This window comes from Schistocerca cancellata, chromosome 8, assembly GCF_023864275.1.
Source record: "Schistocerca cancellata isolate TAMUIC-IGC-003103 chromosome 8, iqSchCanc2.1, whole genome shotgun sequence".
In the NCBI taxonomy this organism is placed as follows: domain Eukaryota; kingdom Metazoa; phylum Arthropoda; class Insecta; order Orthoptera; family Acrididae; genus Schistocerca; species Schistocerca cancellata.
Window position 1 is genome coordinate 174,851,979 of NC_064633.1, and position 26,677 is coordinate 174,878,655.

Here is a 26,677-nt window from a genome sequence, read left to right on the forward strand (position 1 = left end):
GGAAGTTGTCAAAAATGTAATCTGGAAGTTGATGCTGGTACGATGACGGTACAGACCAAGACAGTGAGTCACGAAACTCCCACGGTTTTCCTGTCACTCCACTACTGCACCGTCGCCAGGCGGCTGGCGTGTATAAACACACTGCGGAACCGTTGTGTATAAGGAATGAAGAAGCATGTTGAAACCGCAAATAGGGTCGTATTTCGTAGCTCATTCTGCCGTTATTAGCAAATAAAAGCCTTTCATTATTAGAGGTGAAATTTTTTCCGGTTTTAGTTAGGTTGGCATCGATAACAGAGAGGGTTGTAAACTCACCTCCTCACTACAAACCGAATGAAAATTCTCTGTATTGGCAGATTTGTATAGTAAGTGAAAACCGGGATAGGTGTAAGGCAAGAACTTCCGTTGTTAGCACTGATGTTTACTTGTTCATTGGAATCGGAATAAAGTAAATAAACGACGGTTTTTGTTTGTCAAGGTCAGGAAACTAGCACAATACGATCCATTGATGTTGCAGCAGTAATACCTGAAAGAGATTTAGGACTGGCTTTTGTACTGAATATAATGGGATACGAGCGAGTTCCAGATTAAGATATGCACATAAATAAGAAACTGCGTCAGCGTCACAGATGAACGTACCGGCGTATCAAATCTTACAGCCAGGAAAAGAAGAACCTCGAAGGGGTATACACATTTTAATACCTGGAAAGCGGACTAGATAGAGAGTATGGGCACTCGTGTGGCGTAAAAGGAAGGAAAAAGCCAGAAGCTCTCTTATAAGAATAAACAACGGCAAATACCCAAGAATGTAAAAGTCGTGCCTAGTTTTGAATGTATTAAAATCGACATAAAACATTAAAAATTAAGTGCCAGGCACGCAGATATACTAACAGTCAGTTGCTTTTGTACTTAAATATTTCAGGTCGTACCTCAATTATCATCTCAAAGGATTTTCAGTGATGTGATTACGAATCGGCTATTGTGAATCACATATATTACATTGCACTCCGATTTAATTATTTTATGTTCACAATAGTAGGAGTTGGGATATTAGTTTCATTAAATTTTCCTTTTGGTATTGGAAAAATCAACCACCACGAGGAAGGACTGGGAAATGTGAAAGTAACAGCATCAAAAACAACAATTTCTCTATTGGTATCATTTCGTTCATCTATTACTACACACCAACAGATTGGAGCGCTAACATGTGCTACCAAATGGTTGGATTTTTTTTTTCCAATAGAGTTTCACGGCTGTTTGTCAAAGACTGTGATGATAGTGCTCAGATTTGTCTCGCTAATTATTTGAAGATTATGAGTCGTGTTCAGAACAACTGTCTCTTAATGAAATTTTTAAGTAATGTAATTTGCTTGTAATCTTGCGTTTTAATAGTTTTATTCGATTTTGAGTATTTAATGATTTATTTATTGCGATAAGCAGTTTCCGATATTGTCTACAGTTTTTTTGTTGTGAGACAAGAGGTTGTGTTCGTCCTGTATAATATATTAAAGCTATTTTGAAGATATAGTTAATTCTTCATCAAGAGTGTTTTGCGGTGAGTAAAATTCTAAATATGTTTCGTACAAGTTACATAAAGCGTTGACAGTTAAACCTTATTTCATCGGTCGTGCACCATGTTGTTCATTGAAACGGAAGGTCTTCTACCACCGAACGCGTGATATTTGCGAATGAACTGAGTTTCTTTGAAGTCTTAACAAGTTCTCTTAGTTGAAAATGGAAATTTGTGTTAGCAGGCCACAGTTTATGTTTCAAGATATTTTGAGCTTGCAACTAGTTCTTGTGAGCACCCCTTCCCAATTTTTTTTCAGCTACTGAGTATTGGCGTTTAGTAGAGTAATCATGTACCACATGGACTATTAAAGGCAGTGTGGACATGATTTCTCGACTGCAACACTTTTACATTTGAACTGAGTATTTGTTCCCAGCTTTTCCGGAGTAATTTTTGTGTTTTCACAAAAAGACTGCTGTTTTCATAGAGTGATTGCTACCATTTCAAAATATAGTAAGAAAGTTTATTGAAGTCCTATTATATAGCAGACTAAAAGTGAAGTGTTTCAAGGTATCAATCTCCCCGATCCACTCTGTATCATGATTCGTACACAGAAGTCACATGCCTGATAGTCCTATACGAATATACGCGACGTTCAATTACATACAGTGATAGAAACATTGGCTGTGTGTGCTCTTGGACTGACCTATCAGGCATAAAAGTTTCGCGGAAAAAGATCACTCCAGTAACTCGTGTTACACTAACTGAAAAACAAGCTTCTGTTTTCGCATCATGCAGAGACTCTTGAAGTAGCTCATGAGGATTTTCAGTACCGTAAAATGGAATGTTCTTCGAGTTCAAGTACCCTGACGAAGGTAGACATGGCGGATGGCTCCGTCATTGGGGAAGTAAGATAACTTCAAGACGGCACTGTCCCTCATACACAGACTGCTATAGCCAGTTGCATTACTAACGTACAGCACTTTTATCTCAGTTAGGCAACTCATTCAGTACGGTACTTCGTAAGTGTTCAGTTCGAGTTCGTGCATAGCTCTACAAACAGATGATACCGACATACATGCATTTTCTAGTAAAAAGTATACACACACCAACTAGCGGACATCAATGTGAGGTGTGTCCACCTCTCCCACTTGTGACAGCTTGGTCTCTGCTAACGACACCTTCAGTGAGGTATCTGAATTTCTGAAGAGGAATAGTAGCGCTTCCTTACTCAGAAGCATAAAGCAGAGGAGAAGTGATGAGGAGAAGTGATTTTCAAAGCATTGATCTGGACGGAAGTCGAAGCCCTGACTCATCCAAAAATGTGTTCCATTGAGATCACGTAGGGACTCCGCGGAGGATAGTCTGTTTCAACAATGTTTATTGTCCACAATCGATTACCTCACGGATGCTACTTTATGACAGGGGGAAATATCATGCTCATACAGCCATTGCCTTCGTATTGTTCCTCTACAGTGCGCAGTACACAATGTTGTAGAATGTGTGCATATCCATTCACAATCACAGTTTTCTTAAGCGCAATAAGAGGAACACACTCCAACCACGACGAACACCCCCATACCATAACACCAACTCCTCCACACTTGGATGTTTGGCACTATGCATGATGGCAGATAACGTTTTCCAGGCATACGCTAAACTCAAACCCTTCCATTGGATTACCGCATGATAGTGCAAGATTCATCTTTCCAAATCACTCGTTTCTGCCATTCACTGTCCACTGCCTCTCTTTACATCACACCAACGGCCACTAAGCAATAACTACAAAAATATGTAGCTTATGAGGAGCGGCTCGACGATTGTAACCAATCACGTTAACTCCACACGCGCAGTCATTGTGCTGGCTGAAATGCTGGTAATCCTTTCGCTGTTTTCATGCGATTATTTCATCCACACTCCACAATGACCGACACACCCTCTTCGTCAGCGCACGTCCTGGTTTATCAGTAGTTGTTCGATCCCTATTCCGCTTCGCAATCACATCAACAACAGTCGACTTGGCCAACTTTAGAAAGGCTGAAATGTCGCTGATGGATCTATTACTCAGGTGAAACCCAACGATTGGCCCACGCTCGAAGTCGCTGACCTCTCCGGACCGATCGATTCCACTGTTAGTGATCCTCTACTGACAGCAAAATACTCTCCGCATTCCTTTACACTGGCGAATATTCCTCTTTCCCATGACTTATAAAGTTCGGTATTACCTAGGTGTGTCCAGATACTTTTGAATATTATATAAGAGTTAGTAATCAGCATAACGATTTTCTCGAACTTATTTAAAGGCCGCTCCAGGTTCGTCCAGTTTATCCTCGTAAAAAACAGATTTTTCCACCTGCGCCAAATAGTCCAAGCAACTGGCCAGAGTACCGAGGAGTGATCATGGTCTCTGAATGCGGTTGTTGCTCCCAAGCATCTCCAGACACGGATACACCGCTTTTATCGCAGGTCTAACACATTTTATAAGTTAGCGCACTGCGGGCATCTTTTTTTTGACAAATAAATAGGTAAATAACTGTAATGTATGTAAAATAGGCCAGAAGGTTACTTTTCAGCTGTCAGATGCAAATACATGCGCTGTATTATTCATCGAAAAAATTGGTGATCACCAGCGACAGGAAATGAAAATTAAGAAACAGCTAAATGTTCACGAGAAGTGGTACCACAAAACACGATATTTCGGAGAGTACACGCTGTCACACAATAAACAGTAATTAACATCGTGAAACTGTTACATCTTTGGAAAAACTGAACTTGAAAGGTTAGTCGTTTACATCACGTGCACTGATATCCCAGTGTTTTATTGTTTCTCATGGTTTGCTATCACATCAAGTGACATTGAGGTATCTCGCCCATTAGCACGAGCGTAATCATTTGCATAACAGACGGAGATTCGCTAGGTGTGTAATGGAATTGGGGAAACGAGAAACTGACAGCTATACATCTCATGTATTGTAAAGTAATGTGGAATACATCATCTGTACGTCATTGATTGATAGCTCGCTCTTCGAGCACTTGTTACCATGTAAGCTTCTATTCGAAGTAAAGTAAACGATGTGATGATACTGGAAACACTACATCCCTGTCTTACACCCCTTTTAATACAAGAACTTCGTTCTTGGTCTTCCATCTTATTGTACCCTCTTGGTTCTGGCACATATTGTATATTACCCTTCCTTCCCTACAGCTCACTCCAGCTTTTTTTCAGGACATACAAATCCTTTCACCGGTTTACGTAGTCTAACTCTTCTTCTTGTTCGACATATCCTAAGAATGTGTCTTGATTTTTTTCAGCCATGCTTCATATGTCAACCTCAACGTCAGAACTGCCTCTCTGGTGCTTTGCTTTACTTTCCCTAGGGCCAAAACGACATTTTTCTAACAGATCCTCAATTTTTTCCATTTCACTGTATAATATCCTCGTCAGTAATTCGAATGTATGATCTCTTAAACTGATTCTGCCATTATAATCGCACTTCTCGAATTGTGTGGATGACGTTTTTCCAACAGCCTGATGGAGTGTTACCAGTCTCATACATTATATACATCAACCTAAATAATCATTTTGTTGTCACTTCCCCTAAAGGTTCCAGAAACTCCGATGGAATGTTATCCACGCCATCTGCCTTATTCGATATTAAGACTTCCAAAGCTCTTCTAAACTCTGATGCTAATACTGGATACCTAATCTCTTCCCTATCGACACCTGTTTCTTAATCTATCACGTCATCAGGTAAGTCCTCCTCTGTTAGCCCGCCCCCCGGACCCTCCCCCGTCCCCCCCCCCCCTTCGGTCGCCCCACCTGCGCCCCCCAAACCTACCTGTGAGGCCACCAGTGTACTCTTTCCATCTACACGCTTTCTCCTCTGTATTTAACAGTGTAATCCTATTGCATTCTTTACATTTTTATTTCACTGAAGGCTGTTTTGACTTTTATATAGGCTGAGTCAATCCTTCCGACAATCATTTATTTTTTCAATTTCCTTACATTTTTCATGCAGCCATTTTTACTTAACTTCCCTGCACTTCCTATTTATTTCATTCCTCAGCGACTTGTATTTCTGTATTCTTGAATTCCTCTGAACCTTTTTGTCTTTCTTCCCTTGGTCTTTCAACTAAACTATTTCTTCTGTTACCCTTGGTTTTTTCGCAGTTACCTTTTTGCACCTACGTTTATCTTTTCAACCTCTGTGAATGCCCTTTTCAGAGATGTCCATTCATCTTCAACTCAACTACCTCAGTAGCTGTACTCTCGGAGAACTTCAACTGTATCTCTTCATTCACTAGTACTTCTGCATTCCTCGTCTTTTGCTATTGATTCTTCCTGACTAGACTAAGCCTACCCCTCATCATTAACAAACTGTGGTCTGAATCTATGTCTGCCCCTGTGTAAGCCTTACAATCCAATATCTGATTTTGGGATCTCTGCTTGGCCATGATGTAATCTAACTGAAATCTTCCTGCAGCTCAAGGCCTTTGCCATGTGTACCTTCTCTTTTGGTGATTCTCGAACAAAGTCTTCGATATTACCATCTGCAATTTATTCCAGAATTCAAATGGTTCAAATGGCTCTAAGCACTATGGGACTTAACATGTAAAGTCATTAGTCCCCTAGACTTATAACTACTTAAACGTAACTAACCTAAGGACATCACAAACATCCATGCCCGAGGAAGGATTCGAACCTGCGACCGTAGCAGCAGCGCGGTTCCGGACTGAAGCGCCCAGAACCGCTCGGCCACAGCGACCGGCTGTGGCCGATTTCAATTAGTCTTTCTCCTCTCTCATTCGTAGTACCAACCCCACATTCTCCTGTAACACTTCCTTTCACTCTTTTCCCTACAAACGCTTTCCAGTCCCCCATGACTATTAGGTTTTCATCTCCATTTACGTATGAGTTACTCGTTCATTATTCTCGTATAGTTTCTTTATCTCTTTATCTTCTGCTTGCGACATCGGCATGTGAGTCTGAGCTATTGTTGTTGGCGTTGGTTTGTCGAGTCTGATGAAGACAACCCAATCACTGAGCTGTTCACAACAACTCAATCTCTGCCCTGCTATACACAGTAAATCACTCTGGGTCCCACTTTCGTTTCTGTAACGAGTCCTACTCCCATCACACCATTTTCTGCTGATGTCAATGTTACCATGTAATCGTATGACCAGAAACCCTTGTCTTCTTTCCATTCCGTTGCTCAATATATGTCCAATATATGTAGATTGAGCATTAGCGTTTCTAGCTTCCCAACGATCTTCAAACTGCAGAAATTCCACGCCGCGACTAGTAGAACGTTATCCTTTCGTTGGTTATAGTCTTTTTCTTACGGTCACCTCCCCCTTTGCCTTCTCTCCTCGGAGATGCGGATGGGCGCCTAGTCCGGAGTCTTTAGCCAAGGGAAAGATAAACACGATACTTTTTCTATTACATTCCACATGTCATGTTGTGTCTCTTTAATTCAGTGGTTTTGCATTGCTTCAATCATCTTCATTCCGTTAATCATTCTTCCGCATTTTAGAGGCAGTTTCCCATCATAAGGGAAAGGGAGTGGGCTGAACGTCCGCTCCTCCGCTCTCTTAAACAAGGCCAGCAGTGTTAGGGTGACTTCTTATGACGGAAGTCTTCGGCAGTCGTTGTTGGTGACTGGCATTCAAAATTTAAGCTGTAGTGCGATTCGAACGCGGGACGGAGAATGTTTAGATGGCTAATGAAAGACGCTACCCATAGCCCACGTGTGTAAATCCTGTTTAACGCACGAAGCGGGTAGTGTTTTGATCTACTTGTTCCATGGAAACCTGTCTTCTGTATTATTATCTGTTTTACAATATTCTTTGTATTATCACAAACAGTTTTCAATATATTATTGGCTCACGCCACACAAAAGGTATATTTGCGGGGGCGCTTAGCTCCCCCAGGAATCATCTTGAGTATTTTGTTCTATTTAATTGTACCAGATTATTCATTTAATCAACATTTGTACCTTCAGGTCTGTCTCGTAAAACAGCTGTCGAAAACATTAATATTTTATTAATGAACTAACGACCTATAAAAACGCTCTATAGTGTACATATTTTCCTACAGTACGTTTAGTCCTTTGATCCGCGTACAAGATCTGTGGAACTATCAGTGACTGAATACGATATTTTAACAATCTTAGTAAATCGACAATTACGTCTTTCGGAATGACAAGACAAAGTTGTCGCACTATGTTCCTGTAGAGTTTCTAACTTGTGCATATTACAAGGGAATATTTCTCCTATTACTGATATCAAAGTAGAACACAAAGTACCTTAACAGTATTGTCGTATACGTTTTGGTCAAGTTTATTTTTGTACTTCATCTTGAGTTGAGCACTCAGTGATTTCCGACTTAATTTCCGATTTAAGATGTTTTTCATTTTTTGTCAGGCAGCTGTGGATAGTTGTCTTCTACCTATAATTCGTTATAACAAGTATAAGAGGATGGTTATTCGTTGACAGAGAATCGATCGCACATGCAGTGAACTTAAAATATGTGCACCGTAATACAACAACTGGAAAGATCATTTCTACCATTATCAGCTATGTTGAACAGTCTTTTCTGTGGCATCAGATGTCGAATTTTCGTCTGCATATGCCTCTTTCCCGCGTAAGCGGTTTCTATTTTGAAATAATTCTCTCATTTCAACAGTTATCTTTGGCTAATTTCACCCCCTTTCTAGCTTCCTTTGTGGAGGAATCTATGACTGATGACGCCCTCAATATCGATTTCGTGCAAATGTGGCAGTTACGGGCACAACTATCTCAGACACCATATCTGTACATAAAAATAGAAAAACGCGACTCTTATGAGGATATTGTAATCGTGGCAGTGTACAGCTTATTAAAATACATTAGTATAACATTTAAAATGAAGCTACACATGACGTTGTGAATATCGTATGATAAATTTGATTTTAAAAGATGGAAATGATGTAGGAACTCAGTGACCATAATTTAGATGGTAATTAAAGGTACGACAGTGCCACTAAAGCGGAGTTATTAAACACGATTTTCCGAAACTTCTTCACCAAAGAAGAAGAAGTAAATATTCCTGAATTCCAATCAAGAACAACTTCCAGGATGAGAAACATAGATGTAAATATCCTTGGTGTAATAAAGCCAAGGCCTTCGTTCCAGATTGTATACCAGTCAGGTTCCTATCAGAGCATGATGATTCAATAGCTCCATATTTAGCAATTATACACCACCGCTCGCTCACAGAAAGATGCGTGCCTAAAGACTGGAAAATTTCTCAAGTCACACCAATACCCAAAAAGGGGAGCAAGAGTAATCCGCTGAATTAGAGGCCCATGTCACTAACGTCGATTTGCAATAGGGTTCTGGAACATGTACTGTATTCGAACATCATGAAGTACCTCGAAGAAAACGATTTATTGACACATAGTAAGCACGGATTCAGAAAACTTGGTTCTTGCGGAATACAACTAGCTCTCTATACTCATGACGTAATGAGTACTATCAACATGGGATGTCAAATTGATTCCATATCTTTAGATTTCCAAATGGCTTTCTACACCGTTCCTCACAAGCGCCTTCTAACCAAGCTGCGTGCCTATGGAATATCGCGTCAGTTGTGCGACTGGATTCGTGGTTTCCTCTCAGAGAGGTCACAGTTCATAGTAATAGACGGAAAGTCATCGAGTAAAACAGAAGTAATATCCGGCGTTCTCTAAGGAAATCTTATAGGGCCTCTATTGTTCCTGATTAACGACATAGGAGACAATTTGAGTAGCCGACTTAGATTGTTTGCAGATGGTCCTGTCATTTACCGTCTTCTAAAGTCATCAGGTGACCTAAACGAATTGCAAAATGATTAAGATAGGATATCTGTATGGTGGGAAAAGCGTCAATTGACCCTGAATAAAGAAAAGTGTGGAGTTATTCACATGAATACTAAAAGAAATCCGCAAAATTTCGATTACACGATAGTTCACACAAATCTGAACGCTCTAAATTCAACTAAATACTTAGGGATTACAATTACAAATAACCTAAAGTGGATCTATCACATAGATAATGTTGTGGGTAGAGTAAACCAAAGACTGCGATTTATTGGCAGAACACTTATAAGTTGCAACAGGTCTACTAAAGAGACTGCTCACACCACGATTTTCCGCCCTATTCTAGGGTACTGCTGTGCGGTGTGGGATCTGCATCAGGTGGGACTGACCGATGACATCGAAAAAGTACAAAAAGGGCAGCTCGTCTTGTATAATCGCAAAATTGGGGAGATAGTGTCACAAACATGATACGCAAATTGGAGTGGCAATCACTAAAACACAGCCGTTCTTCGTTGCGACGGGATCTTCTCATGAAATTTCAATCACCAGTTTCCTCCTCCGCTTGCGAAAACGTTCTGTTGGCACCCATACACGGGAGAAATGATCACGTTAAAATAAGATAAATCAGGGCTCGCACAGGAAAATTTAAGTGCTCTTTTTCTCACGCGCTTTTCGAGAGTGGAAAGATAGAGAGACAGCTTGAAGGTGGTTATTTGAACCCTCTGCCAGGCACTTTATTGTAAATACCAGAGTAATCACGTAGGTGAAGAGTTGCGGTGATAATTCTGTTTTTCTAATACTGTTAACCGATTTCGGTCATCTGTGTATATATCATTTTAAATCGTAAATAATGTTGATAATAATAGCAGTATCAACACATTTTTCATAAAATGCAGGTATTTTATGCCCCCCCCCCCCAAAAAAAAACTAGATTCGTTAATTGTTGTTGATTTATATTGGGAACATTCTTTTCTAAGACGTACTCATGTGTGAAACATAACACGTTTCCAGTAATGCCCACTGCCAAGTGGGGAACTTTACGCTTCCTCAAAAAAATTTAAAAATGCAAATTTCGTTAATTATTGTAGAATTTTTCTCCCAAAATACTTTTTAAAGTTATGTAGATGTGTAAGTAAGACCCTGAACCAGAAAAGGTTGAATACGATGTTTACAGAGAGAAGTGACGTCTGCTACTGAGACTTAAATTTTTGGATAAAGTTTAACTGAAGAATTTAAAACATTTATGAAATCATGTAGAAGAATTCATGAGAATCAGTAATTTTATCCAGAACTTTAAAATAGAAAGAAACTGACTAGATTATCACATTCTCGAGAGGTCAACATAAAGTACATCCCTCCTTTCCCTTGGTATTTCGAAGGTAGTGGCTGCTAAGCGTATCTCATATGTGACCCACTGTGCTGTTACATCTTTGAGATCCTTGGTCTGAAAATGTCAGTAATGACCAAAACCTATTATCAGCATTAGAGAAGTAAATTTCCTATTCCGATTGCCACGTTTTATTCCTATTTTCTTACAAGGATCTAAATGTTTCAATATTTGTCACCTTGACTCCTTTTATATACCAAACAGTGCACTCCTTCCTCTAAAGGTATGTGAGTTTCCAGGAGACGTGTAAGTGATCATCAGCCAAAAGATGGAAAATTATACAGAGTGAACCATAAATTTAAGAGGTTGTTCAGAGATGGCTCTCTTCCACTGAATTCGGCCAATATTTTGTCATCAATCCCATCTATATCGCTATATGGCAGTGTTATTGTACAACTTAAACTCCCGGGAAACAAAACCTACACTTAACCTAGCAGTAAAGTTTCTGAGTATTTAGGTGTAAGGGAACTGTAATATCTGGTGACTTTAAAAAGTAATAATGTAATTTGGTTTATTCGGTTTGTCATTCCAAATGTCAGTTTTCCTGTGAAATGCATTGAAAACACTTAAAATGTCTATAATTTCCAATAAACAAAACGAATGACACAGAACACTTAGTAACTCGACAACCCTCGCACGAAACACGAACGGTTCCATTGCAGCGGCGTTGAGGCCCTCTTTCTCTGCATTCAATGGAACCATGCACGAAGTGCATACGCTAGAATCTCGCTAAACCAGCCATTCCACGCACATATGGGTGCGGGATTAGCGGAAGTGCCGGATTGTTGAGAGTGTCTAAAATTTAGTATAATCACATAAGGATCGCACTTTATCAAATCAAAAGATATATTCATTTTTACAGAAAACTTAGTCCTTGAGTGTGTACATGCATATTAGTATCACTCGACAAACACTATGAAACATCCAGAATGAGATTTCCACTCTGCAGCGGAGTGTGCGCTGATATGAAACTTCCTGGCAGATTAAAACTGTGTGCCCGACCGAGACTCGAACTCGGGACCTTTGCCTTTCGCGGGCAAGCGCTCTACCAACTGAGCTACCGAAGCACGACTCACGCCCGGTACTCACAGCTTTACTTCTGCCAGTACCTCGTCTCCTACCTTCCAAACTTTACAGAAGCTCTCCCCGAGTTCGAGTCTCGGTCGGGCACACAGTTTTAATCTGCCAGGAAGTTTCACTATGAAACATGTCCCAAAGTTTTAGTAGTCTCCTTGACGATACGCGACGAAAGTGAGCTTTATCGCACAACGGCTTTACAAGCATTTCATAGGTCCTGCCATGTTTCTGACTGTTGCAAAATGTAATCCAGGAAGACGTCTCCAGCTTGAGCACCAGCAGTTTGAGATATCCTCATGTTCCCTCCTCCTATGTCCTCTTCTTTATCAGTTCCACCGTAACTTTCCTGCGAGCTTATGATTATCTCTTTTCTGCTGAAGTTTGGTCTCAAATAGCTGCTCGTCCAACAGTTTTGCCAAAAGCAACGATTTTCTGCGAAGAATTTCAGTTCAGTTTATATCTAATTTCGAGCTTCTGCTTGAGGTCCAGCATAACGTGTTTCCCTTTAGAAGCCATGATAATGATCTGTAAGGAAAGCCACAGTTTCAAAGTGTGCAGGAATGTTGAACATTATAATTAACTAACAACATTGTTGCAGACGAAATTTCATTACTGTAGGCGTCGTTTCATGTTGAACGACTATAGGCTGGAAGTGTGCCGGATTACTGAGAGGCCGGACTACTGAGGGCCGTATTAGCGAGAGTTTAGCGTATATGCCAACTCTAGCTGAGTAATCCTATCCATAGTGCCGTACATCAGTGTTAACGCACAACTCACATTACCGGAAAAACAAACCCTAGACATATCCGTATTACGTCATCCAGCTTAAGGTTGTAGTGAATTCCTTAAATCGGGATGGTTCCTTTAAAAAGGCATGGTCGATTTCCTTCCCCTTTTTGCTTAAAACCACTCTTGTGCTCCGCCTCTTATGACCCAGGTGTTTGCCGGCCGGAGTGGCCGAGTGGTTCTAGGCGCTACAGTCTGGAACCGCACGACCGCTACGGTCGCAGGTTCGAATCCTGCCTCGGGCATGGATATGTGTGATGTCCTTAGGTTAGTTAGGTTCAAGTAGTTCTAGGTTCTAGGGGACTGATGACCTCAGCAGTTAAGTCCCATAGTGCTCAGAGCCATTTGAACCATTTTGAACTTAGTTGTTTACTGGATATTATACTCTAATCTTGCTTCCATTTTTTTTTTCCTGCAGGTTGGTACCTCTGCGGGATCTACCCATCAACAATTGCCTTCTGTTTCATATGTAAAGCCTAAAGAAACTGTGGACACTCTTCCTCTCCGGTCATCGTTATCAAGGCTAGAGACGGTGTTACATTGTATTAGCGTGATGAATCCTCACGAAGACTAGTTATCCGTCCAGTGCAGCTATTTATTTCCTTCCTCTGTGCGTAAGTATTGTCCATATCACACTTCCGCAAATTATATCTGTTCCGTGTCACTGGAACACAAATGACACACATTGCAGCCGTTGTGTAGTGTAAAGTCCTTAGAATTTTCAGATTAAAAATAACGCCCCAGCAAGCTGCAGCAAGTTGACGCCTGACTGTATCTGTAGACATGTAGTTAATCTACAGTTCCACGGTTCTAAATTTAGCAATGGTACGTGAATACAAAGTGTATTCCAGTTTCATTAGGACTGCTTATGTGAAATTCCAAACTGCTATGTAACACGATTTTCTGCAACATATCACGTTCCTGCAAGCCGTCTGGAGCAACTTATTAAACAAAACAAGTGAGATGTGTACGGGAAATAGGGGCGGCATATCATTATGAGACCACGTATAAATATGAAGAGAACAAATATAAAATATATTATATTCTTCTACTAGTAGAATTTAAATTTTGCGTTGAGAAAGAAACGCACTTTCATTGACATTAGGTATAGTGACATAAAACCTTGATTTGGAATATACACTATGTGATCAAAAGTATCCGAACACCGCCAAAAGCATACGTTTTTCGTATTAGGTGCATTGTGCTGCCACCTACTGCTAGGTACTCCTTATCAGCGACATCAGTATTCGTTACACATCGTGAGAGAGCAGTGTGTGGGGCCTCCGCGGAACTCACGGACTTCGAACGTGGTCAGGTGATTGGGTGTCACTTGTCTGTACGCGAGATTTCCACCCTACTAAACATCCCTAGATCCACTGTTCCCGATGTGATAGTGAAGTGGGAAAGGGAAGGCACACGTACAGCACAAAAGCATACAGGCCGACCTCGTCTGTTGACTGAGAGAGACCGCCGACATTTGAAGAGGGTCGTAATGTGTAACAGGCAGACATCTATCCAAACCATCACACAGAACTTCCAAACTGCATCAGGATACACTGCAAGTACTATGACAGTTAGATGGAAGGTGTTTTGAGGTGAGAAAACTTGGATTTCATGGTCGAGCAGCTGCTCATAAGCCAAACATCACGCCGGTAAATGCCAAACGTAGGAGCGTAAACATTGGGTGCCTGAATAGTGGAAAAATGTTGTATGGAGTGACGAATCACGGTACACAATGTGGCGATCCGATGGCAGGGTGTGAGTATAGCTAATGTCCGGTGGACGTTATCTGTCAGCGTGTGTAGCGCCAGCAATAAAATTCGGAGGCAGTGGTGTTGTGGTGTGGTCATGTTTTTCATGGAGGGGTCTTGCACCCGTTGTTGTTTTGCACACAGCACATGCCTGGATTGATGTTTTAAGCACATTATCGCTTCCCACTGTTGAAGAGCAATTCAGGGATGGCGATTGCTTCTTTCAACACGATTGAGCACCTGTTCATAATTCACGGGCTGTCGCAGAGTGGTCACACGACAACATCCCTGTAACGGACTGGTCTGTTCAGAGCCCTGACCTGAATCCCATAGAGCACCTTAGGGACCGACAACGATACCTCTCCTCAGTGCAACACTCCCTGAAGAATGGGCTGCCATTCCCCAAGAAACCTTCCAGCACTTGACTGAAAGTATGTATGCGAGAGCGGAAGATGTCATCAAGGCTAAGGGTGGGCCAACACTATATTGAATTCCAGCAGTACCAATGGAGGGCGCCATGAACTTGTAATTCATTTTCAGCCAGATGTTTGGATACCTTTGATCACATAGTGTATGCTATGATGTTTTCAGGCACTTATTCATAAATAATCAGGTTAATGATACGGTGTAGTGTGTCTGATATCGCTGAAACCTTTCCTTCTGCTTTGAAAATATAATGCGATCATAAAAGTGGCCAGCGTTTTCTTTCGTGTTATTGAACGAGGAAGAGAAAGGGAAATTCTTGAGTTCAATGTCCAATCTTCAATGGGTTCATTAGGGATGCCGGACTAATACCAGTATAATAAGAAGAAGGAAGATAAGAAGATATGTTGTACCCAAAGGCTCATCTAGCTATTCATGAGAAGTGGGGAACTGCGGACTTTTGTAAAGTATGGATGTATAACTTCTTTCACATGTCATACGCACAAGTTTAACACTAGAGAACGTTGAAATGCGCAACACTTTTGTTTTGGTTGCTTCACCTGTTGAAACTCTTGTGAATGAACAATTTCGTATTTTTATTTACTAACAGTCATGACTGGAATGGTATAGCGCCTGTTGCCTTTCATTCACTCTCTTTTAGGCATCTAAGGCATTTGCATGTGAAAATTGTTCGGCAGTTAGAGCACGCTGGCTAAGCATTAATACTTAGGTGACCCTTGAGTGTTTCTATGTACAGATGAGAGGGCCAACATCATTAAATCTACATAAATTAAATCAAACGGTAGTATGATTACCAATGCTAAGAATTTCGTATCTGCGAGATTTTTGCAACACAAGAACTGCATAACTTTCTTCGTCGTTAACGTGTACGCAGAAACATAGCTAACGGGCTTTTCTGACGTTCTGTACTTGACAATCTGCAAAATAATTGTGTGACTCATACTGTATTCTGGTCCAGAAAGTTCCCCATCAGCTAATGTGTGTATTCATTACTACGTAATAGGTTCGTCCTGGACTGTAAAAACTGATGACATGTTTCTCTAACAATCTCTCTCACAAGCCACAAAGCGTAATTGGAAGCAAGGTTTTCGTCGTAGCCCTCATTATTATGCTACAGTTCGTTGAAGGAATGCTCAAAGAATCTTAACGTTTACGGAATATTTTATAACAAACGATTTACTCGAGGCTAAGAAGTTCTCTATAGGGCAAATACGGAAACTGTGATGGTCGCATTATGCTTAACAACCACTAATTCAGGAAGAAAGCCACTGATGAAAGAACAGCAAACTTGGGACGCGGAATTTAGTCCTCGTAAGTACTTCATTTCGGCTCCGGTCTCTCTTTTAATCAGGGAAGCGGGATATAATTAAATTAATCTCTCTCGAGAGGCTCAGATCCGAATTACGAAGTAGGAGGTTGCGTGGGAGGGGGGTGGGAGGGGGATGGGCGAGAGGGTTGTTCAAGGGAATCTAAAATTCTTGCCTCTGTTTAAGCTTCTTATCTAGAACCGAATCCTCAGCGCTTGAATTATGAGAGATATAAGAAATTCTGCCGACAAATGGAAAACTATTAACCAGCTGTCTCTTGCAAAGAGTCTCCTTCCATGGATAATTGTTAGCCGTTGTATATAAGCGGTTCAGCGAAATGAATATTCAGAGATACAAATGTCATTTTATGAAGCTGATAGCAGCGCTTTGATTATTTTAGCTATGTCATCCTTACTCCTATTCCGCAATGCTAGACATTGAAAATGTATGTTCAAAATTATTTAGGGTGCTTTTGGGATCACACCCCTTACAAATTGGTTAAAGGGAGAACTTTTTTTCACAATGGCTGTTATAAAATGAAGCAAAGAATGTATAACCTTAACTTCCATTTTTATTACAGAACAGTTTATGCTGTAAACCCGTTTTCAAATGTGAACTTACTCACAAGTTATCAACATTTCTAAAAATCCAAGAATTAATAGTGTGCACTGTGTAACTAGGCTGTTTAGATTTTTATGTTGGTAACGCTACGTAGCGCTCTGTATGAAAATGACTGACTGTGCTGTGTGCAGTCTGTGGCTGGTTGGACTCATTGTTGGAATATTCGCTTGTGTAGTGTTGGGCAGCTGGATGTGAACAGCGCGTAGCGTTGCGCAGTTGGAGGTGAGCCGCCAGCAGTGGTGGATGTGGGGACAGAGATGCCAGAGTTTTGAGAGCAGTCGATATGGACGTGTGTTCGTCACAAAGAGGAAATTCGAGTAAGATTTTTGTGAGGTGAGTGATTCATGAAAGGTATAGGTTACTGTTTGTCGGGGACATTCTTGTGCAGGGTTTATTGAAAGTCAGATTGTGTGTCAGTTTAGTGATGACCAGAAACAGTAAAGAGAGAAATGTCTGAGTACGTTCAGTTTCGCTCAGCTGTCTGAAAAATCAAATAACGTAAGAGGTTTACTAGCACTGCAATTCATAATTTTTCTAAGGGGACGTTTCAACTGTAAAGGTAAATGGACAACGACATTACTAGACATCAGATGCAAATTCGTAACAACACGTGTCCAATACAGCGGCAGTTAAATGCACCTCTATGAATAAAGTTTTTTCGGTTTTCAACCTGTGTCAACTCGAGCACCATTCTAGAGCTCTGGATGGCTACCTCCACCATTGACGTCAGGCGTAAAAACCACTGACTTCCGGGGTTAGATAGGCTTTCCGCTCATATAGGCACGACTGCAACCTCCTGGCACCAGTTGGGCAGCTCATAGCAGTTCAAGCCCACTGAGGGACCGGGATCCGCGAGATATACGGGCCATGCAACTTCTGACGGGCCAACTTGTGACGACACACTACTCGACGTGTCCGCCACACTTTGTGAACGCTCAGCTCTGTGCAAGACCCACGGGAAATCAATATGTAATTGAAAAGGTGCCCATTAAAGGTCATCGTTTGCTATCGAGAGCTTACATCCATGTAAATGCGCGGTCAAGAATTAATAAACTCGTCTGAAATAGTTACTCGCTCCCCGCCGGAGACGGCTGCTGGCCCTCGTAAGCCTGCAGTGTCAGGTGCTGAGACGCAAGCACCACGGTCTTTCTTTCTTGTTAGCCTCGCCGAGGGATCGAGTGATGTCAGGTAGGGCGACGCGTCGGAGCCATATTTGAAACTGCTGCTCACGCCTCCCTACAAGCGTAGGGCAAATACAACGAATGAAACAAAGGGGGCTTGACAAGTCCTCCACAGCCGAATATTGCTTGCAAAACGGACACAAAACACAGTTTGAAAAAACTGGATTCTTGACTCATGCGTCAACATATTGAGATTCTGTTATGAAGGAGGCGGCTGAGATTAGAATGTAGAGCAACATTTTTAACAGAGACCAGGGGTACACAGAAAGTAGGACGTGGGGACGGGCTTTGTATATCGAAAGGAAGCAAAGACGAATTCTTGACGCTTGTAGGGAGGCGGAAGCGGCAGTTTCAAACGTGACGTCGGCCCCTTGCGTCGCTTCGATGTCACTGGGGCGAAGCTGATGTGAGCTGCCCAACTCGCCTTCCGTGCACATCTGTGACTCATATGTACATACTAAACGCGTATTATTCCATTTAACATTAGCCACAGTGGGAATAATTATTCTTTAAACAATAACAAATTTAAAATTATACTCTCATATTATAAACGGTGCATTATTATATGAGTAGTATGACTAGCAACTCTTCGATTCATAGTTTAAGTTTCCACCATTGCGCCTTGACCGCAGTGCCAACTAGCGAAATCTGAATCAGTCCAATAAATGCTCGGAATAGCAGATCTATTTGCAATGTTTCGCCAAAGGTTAGGAACCGTAGTGAATGTCTCACTCAAACATTACAAAAGAACAATCAAATAATATCAAAACCACGTTAGATTAAGAAGTATGTTTTACAAGTTGACGCGGCAGCACACCCAGAAAGACTTCTTTTCATGGGTCATCTACAACTGATACTCATTGTCAAAAATAAAATCTGCTACAGTTGTAAAAAATATTTATTTCCAAAAGAGAAAGCGTTACCTGGTTTCAGGACACATATCCCATCTTCAGATGCACATTAAAATGTGTGTCCACAAAGGATGCATAACAAAGGTTAAAATAGGTTAAAATACGATAAATTAGCGCTTACCTGGTACACGACACGCAAGAAATACCCTCTTCAATTGCACACCTGCCAGAAACCCTTTCCGTTTTAGAAATAAATAGTTTTTACAACTGTAACGCATCTTATTATTGACAGCCAGAAATATTTTAACGATATTGACACCCACTATGGAAGCCTACATATTACTTTAAGGCAGTGGTCAGAGATTACGTTCGCAGGCTGTTATGCAAGCTCCACAGTCTCTTTAATCTTCCTCTTCACTGTGGATGGTTATGTGTAAAACAGCCTCGGTGATACTCCAGTGGTAATATACTGCGATGATTGAGCTATAGGTGATACGCTTTTACTCCTGTGTTATATGTTATCCTGCCCACCAGCGTTTACGACACGCATTTGCATTATTCGTGAACGGCTGACATGTGAGGTGCAAATTCCACAACTAACAAAGTCATGTGTAAGTCCTGTTCTCTGCTTGGCGTCTGTTAATGTGCTCACCTGTCCTGTAAATGTACAAAACCTTGCAATTTCTGTCAGGACCATGAGCTCCTAGCGTTTGAAAATATTGGTAGACTATGATACAGAAACCTAAAACGTCTCTGCAGTTATCATTGTCAGAGATCGGGAGTGAACTAAAATCAAAACGCGGTGATTTCTAACAATCAGTGCCAGGGGGCAAAAATTGTCAATGTGCTCAGTCGAACGCTAGGCAATGACTACGTCGGTTTGGGTCTACCTGAGGCAGAGGATGGTGGTGGGAAACCATTTTAGTAGCAAGCCGAGCAGACGCACGACTCCCTAGCATACTGTATTTTCTGGATGTGCTACTGCGATCGCTGCTGGGGCGCGGCGTAGAGCTGCTCTGGAAACCGTACCGTGGGAAATTCTCCAAGCTAGACATCACGTCAGACAGTCTCGCAAGCACGATAACGATAGCCAACAGTTCCTATTCACACGGGTCTGCTCCAGAATATTCACTGGACGCGATAATTGTACGAATATTTATCCGACCCTTGGAGGTTTTGCGATATAGTTAGTAACCTAGGACAATTCTGTCTTCTTCACAAGTTTAGGAACATACAAAGTGTTATGTCCAAAGCAGTTCGTCTTGAGATGGCGTCAGAGAAAGACGTCCTACTGAGCCAGCAACTGTGGGTGGTTAAGTATAGTTCTGAGAAAGAAAAAAACATTAGGTTTGAAGGTCCCGCAGATATGGACGTCATTAGAGACGCATCACGAGCTCGTGATATTTCACGGTTGGAAAGGATGTCGGCCGTTCTCTTAGAAAGAAACCATAGTGTCATTTGCCTGGAGCGAGTGAGGGAATGGTGGGAAAGCTATATCTTCCTCCTGAAAGCGAGTCCAGTGTGCTAACCCATCCTCCATCTCACGCTGTGGGTCAAGGACAGGTTTGCAGGTGTGGTGATCAGCAGTAGGTTATATAACTAGTTTAGTGACCGGATACGACAACGCATTGTTTCTCTACCGCGTACATAAAACAGTGAAAGAGTGATATATGGTTTAGAAGCTAGTAATGGTGCAAACTACTATTGCACATGAATCATGTAATGTTATATGACTTGTGGAAATATGTTTCATTAATTTTACACAGTCAATCAATGTCGATGTACACACAAAGTACATCTGTATCCGTAAACGATAACAATACATTTTCTTCACAGACACTAAGGGTAACTGTATAAAATCACTGTTAGATGAGCAGGCAGTTGAAAGTGGCACCGCCGAAATCAGCTGATCGTGTAAAATAAACGACTCCACTCACAACACATGCAAGGTAGAAATGGAATTGTCCTTTACTGTTTGACGAAAATCGATTCCGGACTTGTCACTTAATTCGATTGGAAGATGTAGTGTACCTTCTGTCCTTCAGCGGTCGAGTTGGCAGTATATACTACCTGATCATTAACATGTTCACACCCATTAGTGGATAAGAGTATTGAGTGTGTCCACCCATCGCCTCAATCTCTGCAGTCTGCTATGAGAGTTGTTGCGATAGACCTTCGACTTGAGGGCTTCCCACACAGAGTCATCGGTCACTTACAGATCAGGTGACCAAGATGGCCACCTAGACTGCAGGTGTAGGTGGAGCATTCGTCTGCATGATCGACGTGATATGCTGGTCTCTTACGACACCGTCGGGTTCATTTAATAAGACCCGGAAGTATTTTTTGTGAACTGCAGCGACGTTTTCTAATGCAAGGGCACGTTTCGAAATATTTTTGACTTGTTCAAAACAGATCCTGTTCGACGCCATTTTCGGACTAAGAGTTCCGTGGTAATCTTTGTTAGCACTTTGACAACATTAAACTTGCTATCAAACAACTGACCACACCCTTTCCACGAATTTCGTGTCACGTAATTTTTCACAATGAGCACCCGCTGCTACACTGCGAATCCATAGTCCCCTTTGCACTGCTCCACTCACACTGATATATCTTTCACTACGCTCTGAAGAAGCGTGGATCACATGGCGGGAGTACACGTGGTGTGCGCGTCGCGGTGTGTGGTTACATGCATACATACACGTCCAATCGTACCCACTCGTCCGGGCCTCTTTAATTTGCCTCCACCCCCCTGTGCATACTATCGCCAATCTGCAATGCAGATGCTGAACAAGAAACTGCTCCGATAATAACTCTTAGAACATAACTTCAGTAATGGTCAATAGTTTACTAACGTTTAACTTGTGTAAATTGTTACCCGTGGCTAAATTTGTGAATTACTGTAAAATGAACGTCATTGGAAAACATCCTTATGATTTCCAGAACAAATTGTGCACCAAGAACAAGCCAACAAATACTGATAACTGTAAGTAATGTAAGTAAATCAATCTCATTATGTAAATAGTTCTCGTCACAGTCAGTGCTTACATATTTCAGTTTTACATTTTCACACAGCTACACGCCCATACAGTGCTGAAAACATGCAATAAATATGCACACTCTGATGGCGATCTGGTAGGAGATTCGAATTCCGTAATGGTAAATCAAAATTAAAGAAGAAAGAAAGGCGATTGGTTGAAGTAGTTCCTGGAAATCTTTACATGCCATAAGAGCTATAAGCATTGTTCATCTTTGCTACTGTAAGGCACCCGTCTTGTAGTGAAAGCTCTTTGCTTTCCAAATTTTACGAGATGGAAGAATGACTATAACAATAAAAAGTGTCCTTTGGACGTGGGCTCTGAAATGGAAACTATATGAACTATTCGTACTTATTCATCTTCTCTTCTGTGAAACAAATCTCTGGTGAACAAGTGCTCATAGCTCTTATAGTATGCACATTATAGACCGTATCCACTGAACAGTTTTACTGTTTTAATGCATACTATAACTTCGTAATATTTGGAAAGCAAAGAGCTTCCAGTAGAGGAGACGTGTTTCACAGTATGGAAAATGAACAAGACATCATAGCTGTTAGGGCGTGGATTTTAGAGCCAATGTTTACGAGACGTTATTCCTTCTTTTTGTGTTCATACTACCACCTCCGATGATATAATCATTAAACAATCTAATAAGGGTAATAGTTATAATACTACTACTACTACTACTACTACTAATTATAATAATAATACCCCTTATCATGAAAATCCTGATTTTATTGACGACTGTATACGAGTTAAACAAGTGTGCGCCCTGTGCATACAACATTCTTAGTGGTGCAGTGAGACATGGGGTCATCAACGACCCTATCACTCACTGCACTTCTGCGCGTGATACCAGCAATATGTATTTACAACCGTGTGCACACCACCTTAGTAGGTCAGTGTTTTATACCTAGAGTACAGTGTACCAACAAAAAAATCGATGCTTTTTTACTCGGTATTTCAATCCAGTGAGTGAATTTAGAATCACGTGAAGGAACGCAACCTAGAGACCGCTAATAGTAATTTCCGCCATTTTCTATATTTTTCGTTTGAGATGTGGCTGTCTTTTGCGCAGTATTTGTAAATATCTCACATTATCCGCATTTAAGTGCTGTGTAATATATCTAGCTTTTTTACAAGTTGTGAACAGTACAGGTACAAATTTTATATTTAGCCAAATATTATATGTCTAAACTATTATGTTGGTGAATTTTTCGTTTGAGATGTGGCTGTCTTTTGGGCAGTATTTGTAAATATCTCACATTATCCGCATTTAAGTGCTGTGTAATATATCTAGCTTTTTTACAAGTTGTAAACAGTACAGGTACAAACTATTATGTTGGTGAATAACATTGTAGCGTTTTTCGATAAGTTTACACTGAGGTGACAAAAGCCTTGGGATGTCGATATGCACGTGTACAGATGGCGGTAGTATCGCATACACAGGGCAGTGCAAAATTGGAGCTGTCATCTGTACTCAGGTGACTGACACGAAAAGGTTTACGATATGATTACGGCGGGCGACGAGGATTAACACACGTTGAACGCGGAATGGTAGTAGCAGCTAGACGCATGGTACATCCCATTTCGGATGTCTGTAGGGAATTGAATATTCCGAGATCTACATTGTCAAGAGTGCCCCGAGAACATCGCATTTCGGGCATTACCTCTCACCCATGACAACGCAGCGGCCTATTGCCCCCGCGTAACAGATGCGAGCAGTGGCGGTGGCATGGCGTTGTCGGTGATAACAGACATGGAACAACGAGTGAATTACCGCAGAAATCAATGTAGGACGTATGACCAACGTATCCGTTTGGACAGTGAAGCGCAATTTGGCATTAATGGCCTATGGCAGCAGATGTGTGTGAGTGTGTTTACTAGCAGCATGACCGCCTGCAGCGCCTCTCCTGGGCTCTGACCACATGGAAACTGGTGGTGGCTCCATAATGGTGTGGGCTTGTACATATGGAATGGCCTGGGTCCTCTGGATCTTCGGCTACTTGGAGATCATTTGCGGTCATTCATGGAAGTCAAGTTCCCAAACAAAGGTGGAATTTTTATGAATGAGAATGCTCCATGTCAACGGGCCACAATTTTCTCGACTGGTTTGAAGAACATTCTGGACAATTTAAGCGAATGGTTTGGCCCCCTACATCGCCCGACATGAATACAATCGAACATCTATTGGACTTAATCGCGAGGTAAGTGCACAAAATCGCAATTACGGACGGCTGTAGAGGTAGCATGGCTCAATGTTTCTGCAGGTTACTTCCAACGACTTGTTGAGTCCATCCCAAGTCGAGCTGCTGCACTACGCAGACCAAAATGAGGTCCGACAAGAAAGTAGGAGGTGTCCCATGACATTTGTCAGCTCAGTGTAATAAACACAACAGATACAGATAACAGAGACTTTAGTCACCAATAATGTGTTCTTCTTCACTATTTACAAATGACTGCCAATGCTCGGGTAACTTTTCGATTCCGCGACTGTAAAAATAACGGGAGAGAATTTTCATCCGGAAAGGAAGTTCCTTAGAGGTTGTTCAGTAGAGTGTGGAAAAGGTAAAAATCTGAGGGCGGAACATAAGGTGAATAAGGTGGCTTTGGAACGATTTCCCAACGCGACTCCAGTATAGTGTTTTTCGTCAGTCTAACAGAATGCTGGCGTGCGATATCTCGGAATAACATCACACTCCACGCTGTATTTCTGGCTGTTGTTCATTGACTGCGTCTGTAAGACGTCACAATTCCTGACAATAAATGTCTGTAGTGATGGTTTCATCACTCTGAAGCAATTCGTGGTACACCGCACCGTCACTGTTCCATTGGACGCGTAACATTATCTTTTGTGAATGAGGGCATGTCTTTGTAGGGAGAGCTGCTGCTTTGTTTGAGTCGACCTTTCCCATCTTTTCCTAATTTCAGGATAAAGACGCCATTTATCATCACCAGTACCCATAAAGGGAAAGACAGGACGATGTTGTTCACGAGCTAATTCACGACAAAGGAGCAAAGATGCATAAACGTCCACCAGCTGATTTTTATGATTTTGGCTTAAGAGCGTGCGGTACACAAACTCCATATGTTTGAATCTTCCCCATTCCGTGCAAAAGTTGCACGATCGTGGAATGATCAGAGTTAATCGCATTTGCTTGTTCTCGAGTGCACTGACGTGGATCGTTGGGTATCAATGCGTTCAAACGACCGTCATCTAATCCCGAATGTCTTCCCGAACGTGGAGAGTGACTAATGTCAAAACGATTTTCCTTCAATCGAAAAATTATTTTCTTGCTGTTCTCTGTCCAAGGGCAGTATCGCCATTAACGGCACAAATGTTTCTGTCTGCCTCCGCTGCTGTCACCCCTCTATTGACCTGAAAGACCTGAAAGATATGTCGAAAATGTTCCGATATACCAATTTCACACTTCATTTTCTAGCATCCACAGCACCAGCAACTATCTCCAAAAGGCAAAACGACACTATACAAACTGAAATAGCAAGATCGAACTACAAATAAAATGAACGATAAAAAAATTCATAGCAATCTAATACCAACATGCAAAACTAAAGTGCTATCAACTTATGCACTAATCTAATATTTATGTGACATGTCGACTGTTAAGCCATAATCTGAAGCGTCTGTCAAGGTATGACACATTGCACAGCAGGTGGAGGCAGCAGGGTACTCACCCACGACGTTGAGCGTGACGGTCCTGCTGAGCTTCTGCTCGGCGGCGCTGACCTGGCACTCGTAGTGGCCGGCGTCGCGCGGCTGCACGTACTTCACCTGCAGCGTCCACGTGGACGTCGAGTCGACGAGGAACGCCTGGAAGCGGTCGTCCGCGATGAACGTGTACCGGTCCACCGTCAGGATGTGCGAGTCGCGGCGGCGCACCCACGACACCTGCCACAGCCAAAGGGGCCCATCACCAGTGAAAGGGTTCCAACCAGTGGGAGAAGGGTGTGGGAATGTTTCTAGTTTTCAACAAACAGGTAATGGTGGCAATGATATACCCACAGTCGCTGACCTTTTCTTGAAACAGATAGCAGATATTGAAACCTACGAAGAAATTTTTCAGTCATGAACGTTGTTCGTTAAAGATGTGTATTATGTATAGGGCGTTTATAAATTATTTTTTTAAAAATAACCTTCAATCGTGGAAAGTGTACATAACTTACAGAAATGCACAGAGTGCATTTTCCACTGATCAGCTAGAACATTATCACCACCGGCCTACTAACGATATAAACAGGTCCAGGCGATAGCAGCGTCACCTGGAGAGGAATGACTGCCAGTCAGACACACGCACAGTGCTTGTGGCATCTGTGAGTGTGCTGTCCATGTGAAAGGGGGAAGGGACGCCATCTGTCTGAGTTTAACAGAGGGCAGACTGTGATGGCCCGGAGGCTCAGCACGAGTATTTCGGAAACTGCACAACTTGTTGGGTCTTTGACGAGTGCTGTGGTGAGTGTCTTCAGCACGTGTTGAAATAATGTCAGGACGTCGTGGAGGTGGACAGTCACCACTCATTACAGACATCAGATGCTGTAGCCTCAGTAGACTGGTAAAACAGCATGGACGACGAACTATGGTGGAACAAACATCACACTTAATGGTGGGCACAATACGTGTGTGTCTAAACACACAGTGCGCTGAACACTCCTACCAATGGGCCTTTGCAGCTGACAACTCATGAGTAGTAGGGCAAGGGGGGCATCAGCACACTTCTGATAGTGCGGGTTGCTTATGCACTAGAGGTAGGATATCAAAGCAGGAAATTCAATTACATGGCAGAAAATATATTTCATAACAAATATTATTTATGAAATATTCAATCTGCAGGTGCTGGACCTCTGCTACTTATTGTAGTGGACTGACAAGA

At 41.8% G+C, this 26,677-nt stretch overlaps 1 protein-coding gene and 1 non-coding gene across 2 annotated transcripts in view; both read right to left on the bottom strand.

The window, feature by feature from the left end:
• LOC126095451 (hemicentin-2-like) overlaps positions 1 to 26,677 on the bottom strand; it is a 114,767-nt gene that overhangs the window by 42,633 nt on the left and 45,457 nt on the right. Inside the window, exon 3 of the mRNA XM_049910244.1 lies at positions 25,485 to 25,698. Within this exon, the coding sequence (XP_049766201.1) occupies positions 25,485 to 25,698 (214 nt within the window). The remainder of the gene's footprint in view (positions 1 to 25,484; positions 25,699 to 26,677) is intronic.
• On the bottom strand, positions 11,729 to 11,803 carry Trnas-cga (transfer RNA serine (anticodon CGA)). Its single transcript has one exon. It is a non-coding gene; the product is annotated as a tRNA-Ser (tRNA).